This window comes from Carassius auratus, unplaced genomic scaffold (assembly GCF_003368295.1).
Source record: "Carassius auratus strain Wakin unplaced genomic scaffold, ASM336829v1 scaf_tig00215567, whole genome shotgun sequence".
Lineage (NCBI taxonomy): Eukaryota > Metazoa > Chordata > Actinopteri > Cypriniformes > Cyprinidae > Carassius > Carassius auratus.
The window spans coordinates 112,414-127,621 of NW_020528143.1; the positions used below are offsets into that span (position 1 = coordinate 112,414).

At 40.6% G+C, this 15,208-nt stretch overlaps 1 protein-coding gene across 3 annotated transcripts in view; it reads right to left on the minus strand.

The window, feature by feature from the left end:
- The window catches only part of mppe1 (metallophosphoesterase 1), a 108,867-nt gene that overhangs the window by 39,896 nt on the left and 53,763 nt on the right, over window positions 1-15,208 (minus strand). For all 3 annotated transcript variants that reach the window (XM_026260663.1, XM_026260662.1, XM_026260665.1), the window contains exon 5: window positions 10,525-10,633. In XM_026260663.1, coding sequence (XP_026116448.1) covers window positions 10,525-10,633 — 109 coding nt within the window. The remainder of the gene's footprint in view (window positions 1-10,524; window positions 10,634-15,208) is intronic.

A 15,208-nucleotide genomic window follows, 5' to 3' on the forward strand; every position in this document is an offset into this window, starting at 1 on the left:
GAAGTTTTGTCATGCCATGACATTTGTGTTTTTTTCAGTTTCTTATAAATATCTAAATGGGTAAAGTCTAATCTCACTGTAATCAGCACAAACTGGGCTATAATAATATGTGAAATGCATGTATGTACATGATTGTGTTTTTGAGAAAAAAAAAATATTATGCGTGGTTAGTGAAAAACCAAAAATGTTAAAACACTTGATAAAGGCCATAAAACACAAAGAGAACACTGGTTCCGGGGACTTTTGAGAACTGGAGCTTGTAGCCTAGAAGACAAAGGGCCCCATAATGAGCTGCATAATGAGCCTTTCAGTCATCTGTGCCACTGAGAGGGAAGAGTTACAAGAAAGAATGTGAGAACAAAATAAATGTATATAATTTTATGTTTGTAGTTTATTAAGAATATATTTAATTATCCCACAACATAATTTAATATCCACTTGGGGTAGCAGTTAAACAGTTTATTAGAAACAATCAAAGCTGACTTTCAAACTATTTTTTTTGGCATCATTACTCCACTCACACAATCCTTCAGAAATCTTTCAACAATCTCTTCTACAAAAAAAATAAAAAAATAAAACTTTATTGTTATTATTATTATCATATGAAAAGAGCTGAGGATTATTATTATCTTATGAAAAGGAAACCTGTCTGACACCATGGTATAATGACATACTCGCACCCTAAAGAGAGCAGCCCAAAAAATGGAGCGCAGCTGGAGGAAAACAAAACTAGAGGTATTTCGTATTGCTTGGCAGGAAAGTAACCTATCCTACACAAAAGCATTAAAAACTGCTAGATACGATTACTTTTCTTCTCTTTTAGAAGAAAACAAACATAACCCCAAGTATTTATTCAATACAGTGGCTAAATTAACGAAAAATAAAGCCTCAACAAGTGTTGACATTTCCCAACATCACAGCAGTAATGACTTTATGAACTACTTTACTTCTAAAATCGATACTATTAGAGATAAAACTGCAACCATTCAGCCGTCACCTACAGTATCACATCAGACAGTGCACTATAGACCCCCTGAGGAACAGTTCCACTCATTCTCTACTATAGGAGAGGAAGAATAGTATAAACTTGTTAAATCATCTAAACCAACAACATGTATGCTAGACCCTATACCATCTAAGCTCCTAAAAGAGGTGCTTCCAGAAGTCATAGATCCTCTTCTGACTATTATTAATTCCACATCGTCATTAGGATATGTCCCAAAACCTTCAAACTGGCTGTTATTAAGCCTCTCATCAAAAAAAAAACTTGACCCCAAAGAACTAGTTAATTATAGACCAATCTCCCTTTTTTGTCCAAGATACTAGAAAAGGTGGTATCCACACAATTATATTCCTTCTTAGAGAAAAATGTTATATGTGAGGATTTCCAGTCAGGATTTAGACCGTATCATAGTGCTGAAACTGCTCTTCTTAGAGTTACAAGTTATCTGCTCTTATCATCTCATCGTGGTTGTATCTCTCTGTTAGTTTTATTGGATCTTAGTGCTGCGTTTGACACAATTGACCACAACATTCTTTTGCATAGACTTGAACACTTTGTTGGCATTAATGGAAGTGCATTAGCATGGTTTAAGTCATAATTTAATGACCGCCATCAGTTCGTAGCAGTGAACGAAGATGTATCATATCGATCACAAGTGCAGTATGGAGTACCTCAAGGCTCAGTACTAGGGCTGCTACTCTTCACGCTTTATATGTTACCCTTGGGAGATATCATCAGGAAACATGGTGTAAGCTTTCACTGTTATGCTGATGATAGTCAGCTCTATATTTCTTTGCGGCCCGGTGAAACACACCAATTTGAAAAATGGAGTGCATAGTCAATATAAAAAACTGGATCACAAGTAATTTCTTACTGCTAAATTCTGAAAAAAACAGAGGTGTTAATTATAGGACCTAAAAACTCTGCATGTAATAATCTAGAACACTGTCTAAGACTTGATGGTTGCTCTGTCAATTCTTCGTCATCAGTTAGGGAACTAGGTGTGCTATTTGATCACAATCTTTCCTTAGAAAGCCACGTTTCTAGCATATGTAAAACTGCATTTTTTTCCATCTCAAAAATATATCTAAGTTACGGCCTATGCTCTTAATGTCAAATGCAGAAATGTTAATCCATGCATTTATGACCTCAAAGTTAGATTATTGTAATGCTTTATTGGGTGGTTGTTCTGCACGCTTGTTGTAAACTACAGCTAGTCCAAAATGCAGCAGCAAGAGTTCTTAGTAGAACCAGGAAGTATGACCATATTAGCCCGGTCCTGTCAACACTGCACTGGCTCAATATCAAACATTGTATAGAATTTAAAATATTGCTTATCACTTTTAAAGCCCTGAATGATTTAGCGCCTTAGTAGATTTAGTATTTGAATGAGATCTTGTTACATTATAATCCTCCACGTCCGCTACGTTCTCAAAACTCAGGCAAATTGATAATACCTAGAATATCAAAATCAACTGCGAGCGGCAGATCCTTTTCCTATTTGGCGCCTAAACTCTGGAATAACCTACCTAACATTGTTCGGGAGGCAGACACATTCTTGCAGTTTAAATCTATTTTAACGACCCATCTCTTTAACCTGGCTTACACATAAAATACTAATATGCTTTTAATATCCAAATCCATTAAAGGATTTTTATGCTGCATTAACTAAGTAAACCGGGAACACTTCCCATAACACCCGATGTACTTGCTACATCATTAGTAGAATGGCATCTATGCTGTATCCAGATCAGAGTGACACTGCAGTCACCCGGATCCAGTACGTATCCAGACCAGATGGTGGATTGGTACCTAGAAAGGACCTCTACATCCCTAAAAGACAGCAGAGACCAGGACAACTAGATCCACAGATACAGATCCCCTGTAAAGACCTTGTCTTAGATGACCACCAGGACAATACCACAGGAAACAGATGATTCTTTTGCACAATCTGACTTTGCTGCACCCTGGAATTAAACTGCTGGTTTTGTCTGGTCAGAGGAAAACTAGCCCCCCAACTGAGCCTGGTTTCTCCCAAGGTTTTTTTCTCCATTTTGTCACCAATGGAGTTTCGGTTCCTTGCCGCCGGCCGCCTCTGGCTTGCTTAGTTGGGTTCACTTCATCTACAGCGATATCATTAACTTGATTGCAAATAAACGCAAAGACACTATTTAAACTGAACAGAGATGACATCACTGAATTCAATTATGAACTGCCTTTAACTGTCATTTTGCATTATTGCTGCACTGTTTTCCTAATGAATGTTGTTCAGTTGCTTTGAGGCAATGTATTTTGTTTAAAGCGCTATATAAATAAAGGTGACTTGACTTGACAGGATATTTATATGTACAAATCAGACAAATATCAAATTCCAAACCATTTCTGGCATAAATTTACATTGTAAATAAATTAAAGTTCCATCTTTGATTGTTGAAAGACTTTGTGGTGCATTTCACTTACAACCAATAAAACTTCTAAGATGATTTTTATCAGTTAGGTGTGGATATATTCTGAATAGTTGATAACTTTTGACAAAATTTAATCCAGGAGCAAAGAGAAATAATTTATATTCTAATAGCACAAAGAGATCTTATAATTTGTATAAATTGGGTCTATTTGATAGCTCGCATCCAGATTTCTGAGATTACATGACATTGCACTCATGTTACAATAAAGCGCTCGCCATATTTGCACAGGGAGTATTAAAATTATGTGGAATACCTGCAATCCCCTGCAGACATTCAGAGTGTAATTGACAGGAGACGGATGATTGTCAAAACTCACTCGGAGAGAGGAGAGAGACGCCATAACACTACCATGTAGTTTGTTTCTCCAAGCTCTGAATCTATAAATGATGCTGAGCTCCCTCGCTGTCTGATCAGCTCTTCACCTGCTGCAGCGGCTCTTTTCCTGGTTCAGATATCAGCGCTTTTATTGGTCCGTTTATGATGGATATTTTTATTGGCTACTGAAGTGGTCAAAAATTTGAATATCAATTCAAATTGTGAGCGTACTCAGTAACAACTGATTACTTAATTAACTGATTTAAAAGTAACAAAGTAGATTATTTTGCTTAATTTGTACTTAAGTACAAGTAAAAGTACAGCTTTAAAAATATAATCAAAAAGTAAAAAAAAAAAAATAACTACTTAATTTACAGTAACGGGAGTTGTAATTCGTTACCTCACACTGGTCAGCAGCAGGAAGCATTAAGTGCTCTAAAACTTCCTGGTATATGGCTGTGTTGACCTTGGACCTCAGAAAACACAGTGAACCAACACAAGCAGATGACATGGCACCCCAAACCATCACTGACTGTGGAAACTTTACACTGGACCTTAAGCAACGTGGATTGTGTACCTCTCCTTTCTTCCGCCAGACTCTAGGACCCTGATTTCCAAAGGAAATGCAAAATTTACTTTCATCAGAGAATATAACATTGGACCACTCAGCAGCAGTCCAGTCCTTTTTGTCTTTAAACGCTTTGGATGCTGTCTGTTGTTCAAGAGTGGCTTGATACAAGGAATGCGACCATTGAAACCCAAGTCTTGCATACACCTGTGCATAGTGGTTCTTGAAGCACTGACTCCAGCTGCAGTCCACTCTTTGTGAATCTCCCCCCACATTTTTGAATGGGTTTTGTTTCAGAAGAAACAGCCGAGCAGCAGACCCTGGTAAATACGTGCTGAAAATGGCGCTTGGTTTTACGTTTGCTTATCGTGGGACTCCACGGTTTCGATCTGCCAAATAGTGAGGCGTGGCAAAAGCCAGTGAAAGTACTTAATTAGCTGTTTACAAAGCACTTGTCAGAAGAAACAGCCGAGCAGAAGAGAAGGACAGCAGCTTGTAAGTGTTTTGTCTCATTTTCTCATTAAACTACTGTGGGATCATCATTGCTAGGAAAGTTTTTGGTTTAAATTGTGTGTGTCTTACCCTGGTAAATACGTGCTGAAAGTGGCGCTTGGTTTTACATTTGCCTATCGCGGGACTGCCCGGTTTTGATCAGCCAAATAGTGAGGCATGGCCAAAGCCAGTAAAATTACTTAATTAGCTGTTTAGAAAGCACCTGTCAGAAGAAACAGCCGAGCAACAGAGAAGGACAGCAGCTTGTAAGTGTTTCATCTCGTTTTCTCATTAGACTACTGTGTGATCGTCATTGCTAGGAAAGTTTTGGTTTAAACTGTGTCTGTCTTACCCTGGTAAATACGTGCTGAAAGTGGTGCTTGGTTTTGCGTTTGCCTATCGCGGGACTGCGCGATCTGCCAAATAGTGAGGCGTGGCCAGCCGACTTCAATCACAGATAATCAGGCAAATACAAAAGCGGTAGGTTTTACCGCAGTCGCGGCAGCCCTCGTGTGAATCCTCCTCGTGTGAAGGCCATCGACTCTACCTGCGCGACTCCACCGAGCAAGGACACCGACAGGGCACTAGAGAATTGCTTTTTTCACTCTTTCTTTGTTGTTTGTATAGCTTGTTTTCAAATATCTCTTACACTTGTAGTCACTATGTGCTTTCAGGTCTCTACTATCACTACTAACACTCGGAGAGCACGCCATGTACATCACAGGAAGGCCTGTCCGACAAACTTATGGCCTGTCCCTCTGACCTCTACTACTACTATACACGCTATTCCAGTTGGTCTCTGGAACTGCCAGTCTGCAGTTAACAAGGCAGACTTCATTTTTTCTATTGCTACTCATTCCGGTCTCAACCTCATGGCACTGACTGAGACTTGGATCAAACCTGAAGACACTGCCACTCCCACAGCCCTCTCCACTAATTTCACTTGTTCCCACACTCCTCGTACCATTGGGAGGGGTGGAGGTACTGGTCTCCTTATATCAAAAGAATGGAAATTTGATCTTCAGCCATCACCTACAGGTAATGGTTCATTTGAATCACATGCTATTACTGTAACCCACCCTGGTAAAATCCACTTTGTGGTCATTTATCGTCCCCCAGGTAAATTGGGAAACTTCTTGGAGGAGTTGGATGTGCTGCTATCAACCTTTCCTGAAGATGGTACTCCTCTGGTACTGCTTGGTGACTTCAACATCCACCTAGATAAACCCCAGGCTGCTGACTTCAAAACTCTGCTCACCTCATTTGATCTCAAGCGAGTGTCTACTACAGCGACTCACAAATCAGGGAACCAACTGGACCTCATCTACACGCGCTGTTGCTCTGTGGACAACTCTTCAGTTGCTCCACTGCACACCTCAGACCACTTCCTCATTGCTGTTAACCTAGCACTTACTCCTGAAGCGGCACACACTCCAACGCAGGTCAACTTTCGACGGAACCTATGCTCACTCTCTCCATCTCGCCTATCTTCTGTGGTTTCATCCTCGCTTCCTGCACTCAGTTTTCAGCTCTGGACACGAACACCGATACGGACACTCTTTGCTCCACTTTAATATCTTACTTGGACAACTTTTGCCCACTGTTGTCTAGACCAGCACGCACCACCCCATCTGCCCCCTGGCTGTCCGAGGTTCTCTGTGAACATCACTCTAAACTCAGGGTTGCAGAGAGGAAATGGCATAAATCAAGAAACTCTACCGACCTCAGTATGTATCAGTCTCTCCTCTCTTCCTTCTCTGCAAATGTCTTCACGGCTAAAACATCCTACTACCACAACAAAATTAACAGCTATTGTGACGCACGGACACTCTTCAAGACTTTCTCTTCTCTTCTTAATCTGCCTCCATCGACTCTTTCAGCGGACGACTTTGCAGTTTTCTTCACAAATAAGACAAGAACCATCAGTGACCAATTCTCCAAACCGCTGGCTGAGGACAACTTCACAATGACCGATGCACACTCTTTCTCCTCCTTCTCCCTACTCTCAGAGATGGACGTTTCCAAACTTCTCCTGTCCAATCATCCTACTACTTGTCCACTTGATCCGATCCCCACTCACCTTCTTCAAGCAATCTCTTCTTCAGTCATACCATCGCTTACTCACATTATTAACTCCTCACTTCACTCTGGAACATTTCCCTCAGTATTCAAGCAGGCTCGGGTAAGCCCTCTACTCAAGAAACCATCTCTAAATCCAGCGCTTCTTGTATCCTATCTTCCATTCATTGCAAAGACACTTGAGCGAGCTGTGTTCAACCAGCTTTCTATGTTCCTTCTACAGAACAACCTCCTGGACAGCAACCAATCTGGCTTCAAAAGTGGCCACTCAACTGAGACTGCTCTGCTCTCGGTTACTGAAGCCCTGCAACTGGCAAGAGCAGCTTCAAAATCCTCAGTACTCATCTTACTGGACCTGTCTGCTGCTTTTGACACTGTTACTCACTAGATTCTCCTGTCCACCCTCAAAAAGATGGTCATCTCTGGAACCGCACTCCTGTGGGTTAAGTCCTACCTCTCTGACAGATCCTTCAGTGTGTCTTGGAGGGGTGATGTTTCTACGTCACAACACCTTGCTACTGGGGTTCCTCAAGGCTCAGTACTTGGACCACTTCTTTTCTCCATCTACACAACGCCATTAGGATCTGTCATTCAGAAGCATGGCTTTTCTTATCACTGCTACGCTGATGACACCCAACTCTACTTCTCATTCCAACCAGATGACCCGACAGTAGCTGCTTGCATTTCAGCCTGTCTGAGTGACATTTCCAGCTGGATGATTGACCATCACTTCTGCTTAACCTTACAAAGACAGAACTTCTTGTGATTCCAGCTAACCCATTGCTTTATCACAACTTCTCTGTACAGCTGGGTTCTTCAACCATTACTCCTTCGAGGACAGCCAGAAACCTAAAGTTGTGATGGATCATCAGTTAATTAGCAGATTAGAGTGTGGCACCGGGTGTCTTCAATATTAAACCTTTTCGCAATATTCTAATTTTGAGATACTAAATTTAGGATTTTCCTTAGTTGTCTGTTATAAACATAAAAATTAAAAGAAATAAACATTTGAAACATATCAGTCTTTGTGTAATGAATGAATATAATATACAAGCTTCACTTTTTGAATGGAATTAGTGAAATAAATCAACTTTTTGATGATACTGTAATTATATGACCAGTACCTGTATTCTTTTCTGCAATCCTTCATCAACAGCCAAACACAAAGAATGAATACATGTTGCACGTAAAACTCACAGCGTTTTTGCAAAGCAGCATTTACTGTAAATTGAGTCACTGCAAACAGTCACATAAGCTGCTTAAGTGTAAATGAACACACACAGTGCTGCTGTTTACTCTGAAATATGCAAGACAACAAGCAACTTTTTAATGAAGAGTTCTGCTTGTCTAACACTCATCTCAATCACCACTTTTCATGAGAACTCATACTAACTCCTAACTATACTACATTCCTTCCCTTGTTAAAATTAATAAATAATCAAACACAAACAAATAATTTATTATTATTTTCTTTTCATGCTAAACAATGAAGGGTTTTAATTAACTAACAAAACTATTACTTCAAGTAACCATATCCTTAAACTTGGTTGGTTTCTTCACAAGACGACCACCGTCTCATGTTTAAATCTTCTGTATTCAAGTTCAAATGGGCTGTCTTGTTCATTAGGACATATCTAGTGCTTTTGAAACTTGAGTTCAACTTGCTTTGGTCCATGTTCACAATGTGGACTACATTCCCCACTTTGAAGGAATGATCCTTTGCTCTGTTTGTTTTATCTGCATAGTCTTTCATTTTCTCCTTGTACAACTGATGAAATATTTTGATTTTTGTGTGTGCTCTTTTCTTGTAAATGGTCCAGAAAGGTAATAAAAACATCCTCATAGTAGTCCATGTGACATCAGAGGGTCAGTTAGAATTTGTTGAAGCATCGGAAATACATTTTGGTTCAAAAATAATAAAAATCACGCATTGTGTTCTCTTCTGGGTCTTTTCTGAGCACGTTCACAACACTGCAGTGACGCTGCAGACGATAGAGTCGACAAATTTCTCTGAATCAGTCTCTTGCACATTTCTCTGTATTCATTTGAATGGTGTGTGACCAACCTACTGTTTAGGGAAGTGGACTTGACAGTCCTTTCAAATTGTTTGACTGCTCTGACACCATCTTTGACTCTGCTTGTGCTTGCTAAGATATGTGTTCTCTTTAATGCTTTATCCAAAGTTAATTGGATACATTTTGCAACAATGTATCATGCAGACATTTTGTGCACTCTTTTCTACCAGTTGATCTGTCAGCATATTGGACTCCAAAGCTCTGAACTTGCATGTTTTGGCCAACTCTCTTAATGAGTTCACAAGTGCTTCAACTGTCTCTTCCGATGATTGAGCTCTCTCTCTAAATTTATGACCTTCCATGACAACATTTCTCAGAGGAGTGAAGTATGCATCCAATAGCATCCACAGCCTGTTCATATGTATTTTTTTTATAAGGGAAGATTGGTGAATATCCGCAGTACTGGTGCTCCTATACAATTCAGCAATGCAGCTCTTTTCACCTTGTCCTCTGCTTCTGTTAATCCACTCTCTATATTGTAAGGAAATGTAAAACTCTTTCCACACCTTATACTCTATGTATAAATCCACAACTAAGAGGTTAAGTGGTTCAGGCAGCATTAACTGTGAGAGGCCATTGCAACGTCTTTCTGTTCTGATCTCTTTCTATTCAAAAGTCAGTCTAAATGGCAGATTTCCCTTTTTGATAATCGTTGCCAAATTTGTAGTGATGCCTGTGACGAGTGGGGTGGGCCCGAGAGCCATTGGAACGGAGCGAGGCCGGTGGAGTGATTGGAAATGAGCGCTACTCACCGGTCTCGAGTACCACGGAGGAGATCCAGAAGGATAAAGGAGGAGTTACTACAGTGAAGGACGAGAGAGGACCATGCCTGGGTTTTATTCTGTGGTTTTTGTTTGTGCACGGCAGTCATCCATGAGGGGGTTCCCACCTCCTCCTTCCTGTGAGTACAAAGGTTTTTACATTGTTACATTAGTGCCGAAACCCAGGAGGAAGGAGGGACATGCTGCTGAAGATTTTCACCCAACAGAAAAGTTAATCCAGCTGGCAAGGGGTCTTCGGCAGCATGTCCCCTTTCCTCCTGGGTTACGGTGCCTATGTAACACCATAAAACACCTTCATAGTCTCGGGAAGGAGGCGGCGGGAACCGGCGAACATTCAAATAAAACTTTAATTAAAAAATAATCACAAAACAGCGCGACAGCCCTCTCATGGACGGATGCCGCGCACAATCAAAACCAAACCACAACATAAAACCCAGGCCTGGTCCTCTCTCGTCCTTCATTGTCATAACTCCTTTATCCTTCTGGATCTCAATCGTGGGACTCGAGACCGGTGAGTGACACAGGTGTCGCTCATTTCCAATCACTTCCAACAGCTCTGCTTGTCCATCACTAATCTCAAACACTTCATCTCGCACTTCTCGAACATACTTGTACATTCTCATGAGAACTACAACTATACTACATCATCAAAACATCTAAAAATCAGCAGGTTATTGTAAAAAAAGAAAAATCTATTAATTACAATTACTGATGAAACAATTATATCTATATAATTTATTACCTGAATTGAGCAGTTAAGAGCAAGTGAGAGTTTGTGTAACTCCTTTTCCACACGTTGGCAGATGGGGCAGTGATCGCCATGTAATGCAACACTATTCACCAGCAAAAAACTGTGAAAATAGAAAACAAATATATAACAAAATAAAAATAATACAGAAAACCATTTAGATATTTCTGTTTAATTTCATTTTTGAGCAAGTGTATAAATCTTCACAAAACAATGACAAAGCATTGAAATGCTTAATACATTAAAGCAGGGGCGGACTGGGACCAAAAGGTGGCCCTGGACTTTCTGGCCCACAGCAGCCCACCACATCATAACGTATCTGCCCCTGTTTTGATGTAATTTATTAATTGAATATTTAAGTATACAGTTTGGGCATTTTAACCAATAGGGCAACTGATCCTCCTTTGAAAAAAAAATAAAAATAAAACAATCTATGCCGCAGCTGTTCATTTAGCGACTCCTAAGCCCCTTTCACACTGCCATTCCGGCAAATACAGGGGTAAAGTGTTCCTGTAATTGTTCCTTGGTCGCTAGATTTGGCACTTTCACACTGCCAGTGATGACCCGGTATATGTGCGTGCTTTCACACACAACCCTTGAAGATCCCGTAACGACACGTGACATCAGCGCGTGACGTGTAATGTACGAGTCGACAACGCTTGGCACTTTATACTTTAACTGATGCAAGCAAACGATCTCGGCGTCAGCGCGGAAAGTGAGGAACTAACTGATCTCTGCTTCATTACAGTTTGCACATGTGTTTTCGTCGCAAATGTTGATCTTCCTTCAAAACAGCCGGTACCTTCAAAACGCGCGTCATCACTTCGATATGGAATTAGATCTGGCTTTTGTTCACACAGCGCTCGTTCCGGATCGATTACCGCAATGTTACTATGTCCCCGACCCGGGTTCGATTCGGAAATCAATTCCGGGACGTGGTTGCTTTCACACAGCAGGCGACCAGGCAATGTTACGGGAATATTGCGGGTCCGACGTGCAGTGTGAAAGGGGCTCTATTGAGCAATACATGCTCATCATCATGACCCAAACATTCTCCTAGAACTCACACTTTGCATTCAGTTAACAGATCCATACGAATCATGCATGAAATAGACGTTTATAAACTCAAACTATAGCTTTATGTGCTTTACAGATGAACTTGAAGTCTTTATTTATTCAAGATAAATTTGTTCAATACTTGTTCAATAATAGATCATCTTTGGGTAATATCTCGGTAATACAAGTTTATGATCCGATTCGTGAACAGTGTAGTATTATCCTTGAACAGTCCATTTCAGTAAAAGAAACCAACACCGCATTCCACAGTTCAAAACGATTCCCCATCGAACCATTAGTGTGTCATAAAACACAGTCATGGTACCAAGATGGCTAAAGGAGATGTCACCCCCCTCTTCTCTTCTCGTGCCTGTCTAATCTCATACCAGCGATATCAGGACAGCAGGAAAAGATTTCTCTTTGTTCCCCAAACTTAAGACGAAATGACCAAGAACCCCTGTGGTGACCCCAATGCATAAATCCCCAGCCTTATCAGGGAATCAGGAAGAATGCTAAGGCATTCCTTTGGCCCAGGATCACCAAAAACCTTAAAGGAACACTCCACCGTTTTTTGAAATAGGGCTTATTCACATTATTTCCTACATTTAGATAGGTGGGCAAATGCATTTTTGTGTCAGTGCATGCATTGTTTTAGTTTGACTGGGTCGGCGTTAGCTTAGCTTAGCACAATGAATGGAATCCTTTGTTGCCAGCTAGCATGGCCTGAGTAAAAGTGATCAAAAAAATAAAAAAAACCCCACCTAATTACTTCTTGTGGCCTGCGTATTCACAACGAGTACAAATAGTGATCCAGATTAACACTAGGCGATTTCCTAGGCAGATATTGACTTGGGACTATATTATGGGGAAGCACAGGCGAAGCACTGCTGCTTAGGCGAAGCACTGCCACTTCGGCGCAGAGAATCACGCAACGCATTAAATCCCACGACTTCCGTCAACATACCGGCGTGAATAGTAGCTGCCTGGCTATTTTCCTTACAGTACACGACTGGCGATGAACATGGCTGATTTTGAGAGAGACGAAGAGGGTGACTTCTCAGACAGTCAAGAACCAGAACCATACCTATTTGAACCAGAGTTTACAGAAGACGAGCTGCGTGCTTTGGAAATAGAACGACAGGAGGAGGAGGTTGCGTTCGCTCAACAGCCTGAGGACGTGAGGATGAGAGCCAACATGAACTGGTGGTGTGAATGTGGGGGAATATGCCAATCTATGCCGACGGAAATAGAGTGTCTGTGCTGTAGAGAGTGGGACATGTTTTTGCCATTGATGACCAGGCTCAACACGTCAGATCAAGATGAGCGTGCCCAAAGTTGTGTCACATCTACAGAGGATTTCACGGCGCTGATCCATTCTGCAGTAACGTTACTCGATTTTTTTTTTCCGGTGTGACAAAGTGAACTGGAAAAAACGCCCCACGCCGAATGGACCAAATCGACAGCTGTCCACAGAGTAAGTGATTATTTTAATACTGACGCATGTATAGATCAACCCATATTATACCTGTATTCACATGGAGTTGATGTTTTCATGTGTTGCGTGATTCTCTGCGCCGAAGTAGCAGTGCTTCACCTGTGCTTCCCCATAATATAGTCCCAAGTCAATATCTGCCTAGGAAATCGCCTAGTGTTAATCTGGATCGCTATTTGTACTCGTTGTGAATACGCAGGCCACAAGAAGTAATTAGGTGTTTTTATTTTTTATTTTTTGATCACTTTTACTCCGGCCATGCTAGCTGGCAACAAAGGATTCCATTCATTGTGCTAAGCTAAGCTAACGCCGACCCAGTCAAACTAAAACAATGCATGCACTGACACAAAAATGCATTTGCCCACCTATCTAAATGTAGGAAATAATGTGAATAAGCCCTATTTCAAAAAACGGTGGAGTGTTCCTTTAAACCATGCAGGGAACATCTCCTTTCTGCAGCTGTAAATTATAGAGACTTTGTCTCCGCATTTAAATTTAACCCACTTGTGGTTTAATACAAACAACGGTCTCAAAATTGCTTCCAATAAGCTAAATTGATTACCAGTTTTTACCATACATATATTTTAATTATCATGTATGTTTTACATAACCTGTGGAATTATTTCTGTGTGTTTAACTTTCATTATAGCCTATTCGTAGGGTTTCCTACCTCAGTTATAGGAACTAATTACCAGAAGTTGCCTCATACATGTGTATTCTCTTTATTATGCATGCTTTATATTACTTAAGTTAATTTTGTGTTTTAAACACTTATCACGCTTAAATCCTAAATCCTAAATCCATCTCAACTATGGGAAGTATATGTATTTTGATACCTACTTGATGGGTAAATGATTTCTAGAATTTTGATATAAAGTAGATGTGTGTAGGATGCACCATATTTAAACTATTAAGTTGGCTTATTAAATCGTTTAAACTAAACTCTCAGAAGTTTGGACACACGCAATCACATGGACATTACGCTAATTACATGCAAGAACCGGAGAACGGGGCGTAGGTCCCGCCCAAGACAATATCTGATTGGCTGTCGCATTAAGAAGGGTGGGTCAGATGGAAACGCTTATAACCCAATGACAAGCAGCTATGCATTGCTTTTTGCCTCAGCTTTGCCCTGCTTGCAGCAACTTGGGCTCTTGCCTATGGTTTGTGCTGACCTTTCCATCGTCCAGCATGTACTCTTCAAACCACCAAGAGCTCACTCAAAACTCATCAACTCTTCCGTAAGATCCTTCGCTGAACTTCGTCCAAGAAAACCCTCTCAGAGAAACTCCGTTGCATAGCAACCCACAATCCAGGAAGTCTCGCAACGAAGCGCCACTCGGCAAAGCCAACCAACCACTCACCATTGATTGCTGTCCCTCAGAGCACGTCATCGACTGACTGCCAGCCAATCAGCGCCAGAGAATCCCTCTCCAGCAACTTTGTTACAGAAGGGAACACATCCAAAGCCAACAAGGAGCATCCAAACGCAAGTACACAATATCTCCTAATTCTGGCTGAAACCGGTGCAAATCTAATTAAGAACTAAGATTAAAGTGCTAGTAGACTGATTCTCTCAGGTTGCGGTCAAGAAATAGTGTCTAACGCTAGACACTTGGGACTCCATTCACCCTCTGTTAATAACATCACTTTTCTCTGTCACTGTTTGAATGAATGTTTTTCGTTAGTTTAGTTTGTGTGTATTAGAGTAGTTCAATAAAGCCTTGTTTGATTTTACATACCAGTGTCTTGTGCTGTTTGCTTACAAGTTAAACTGTAGATTCTGTTACCTTGCTCATAATCAGTTATCATAATTTCATGATATTATTACTGCAGGCCACGGGATAATATTTTGTTCAGAATTGATAAAATACCCTAACCTCAACTTATCAGTGGACGAATAGTTGATTAAGTGTTAAATATTAATTCTGAATAATTTGCATAATAATTTGGTTCTTATTTCTGTAATTCAATCCCCTTTGAGTTATATTGATCTTAAATCCTTTACGTGCAAGCATCGCCAACGGCCCCAGTTTATTATTGTTTCACTTTCACAGCACGTTACACATCATTCTCTTACTTGATCTGGACAAACTGTGCATCAATTGAAAGTTTAAAGACTCTAGCTTT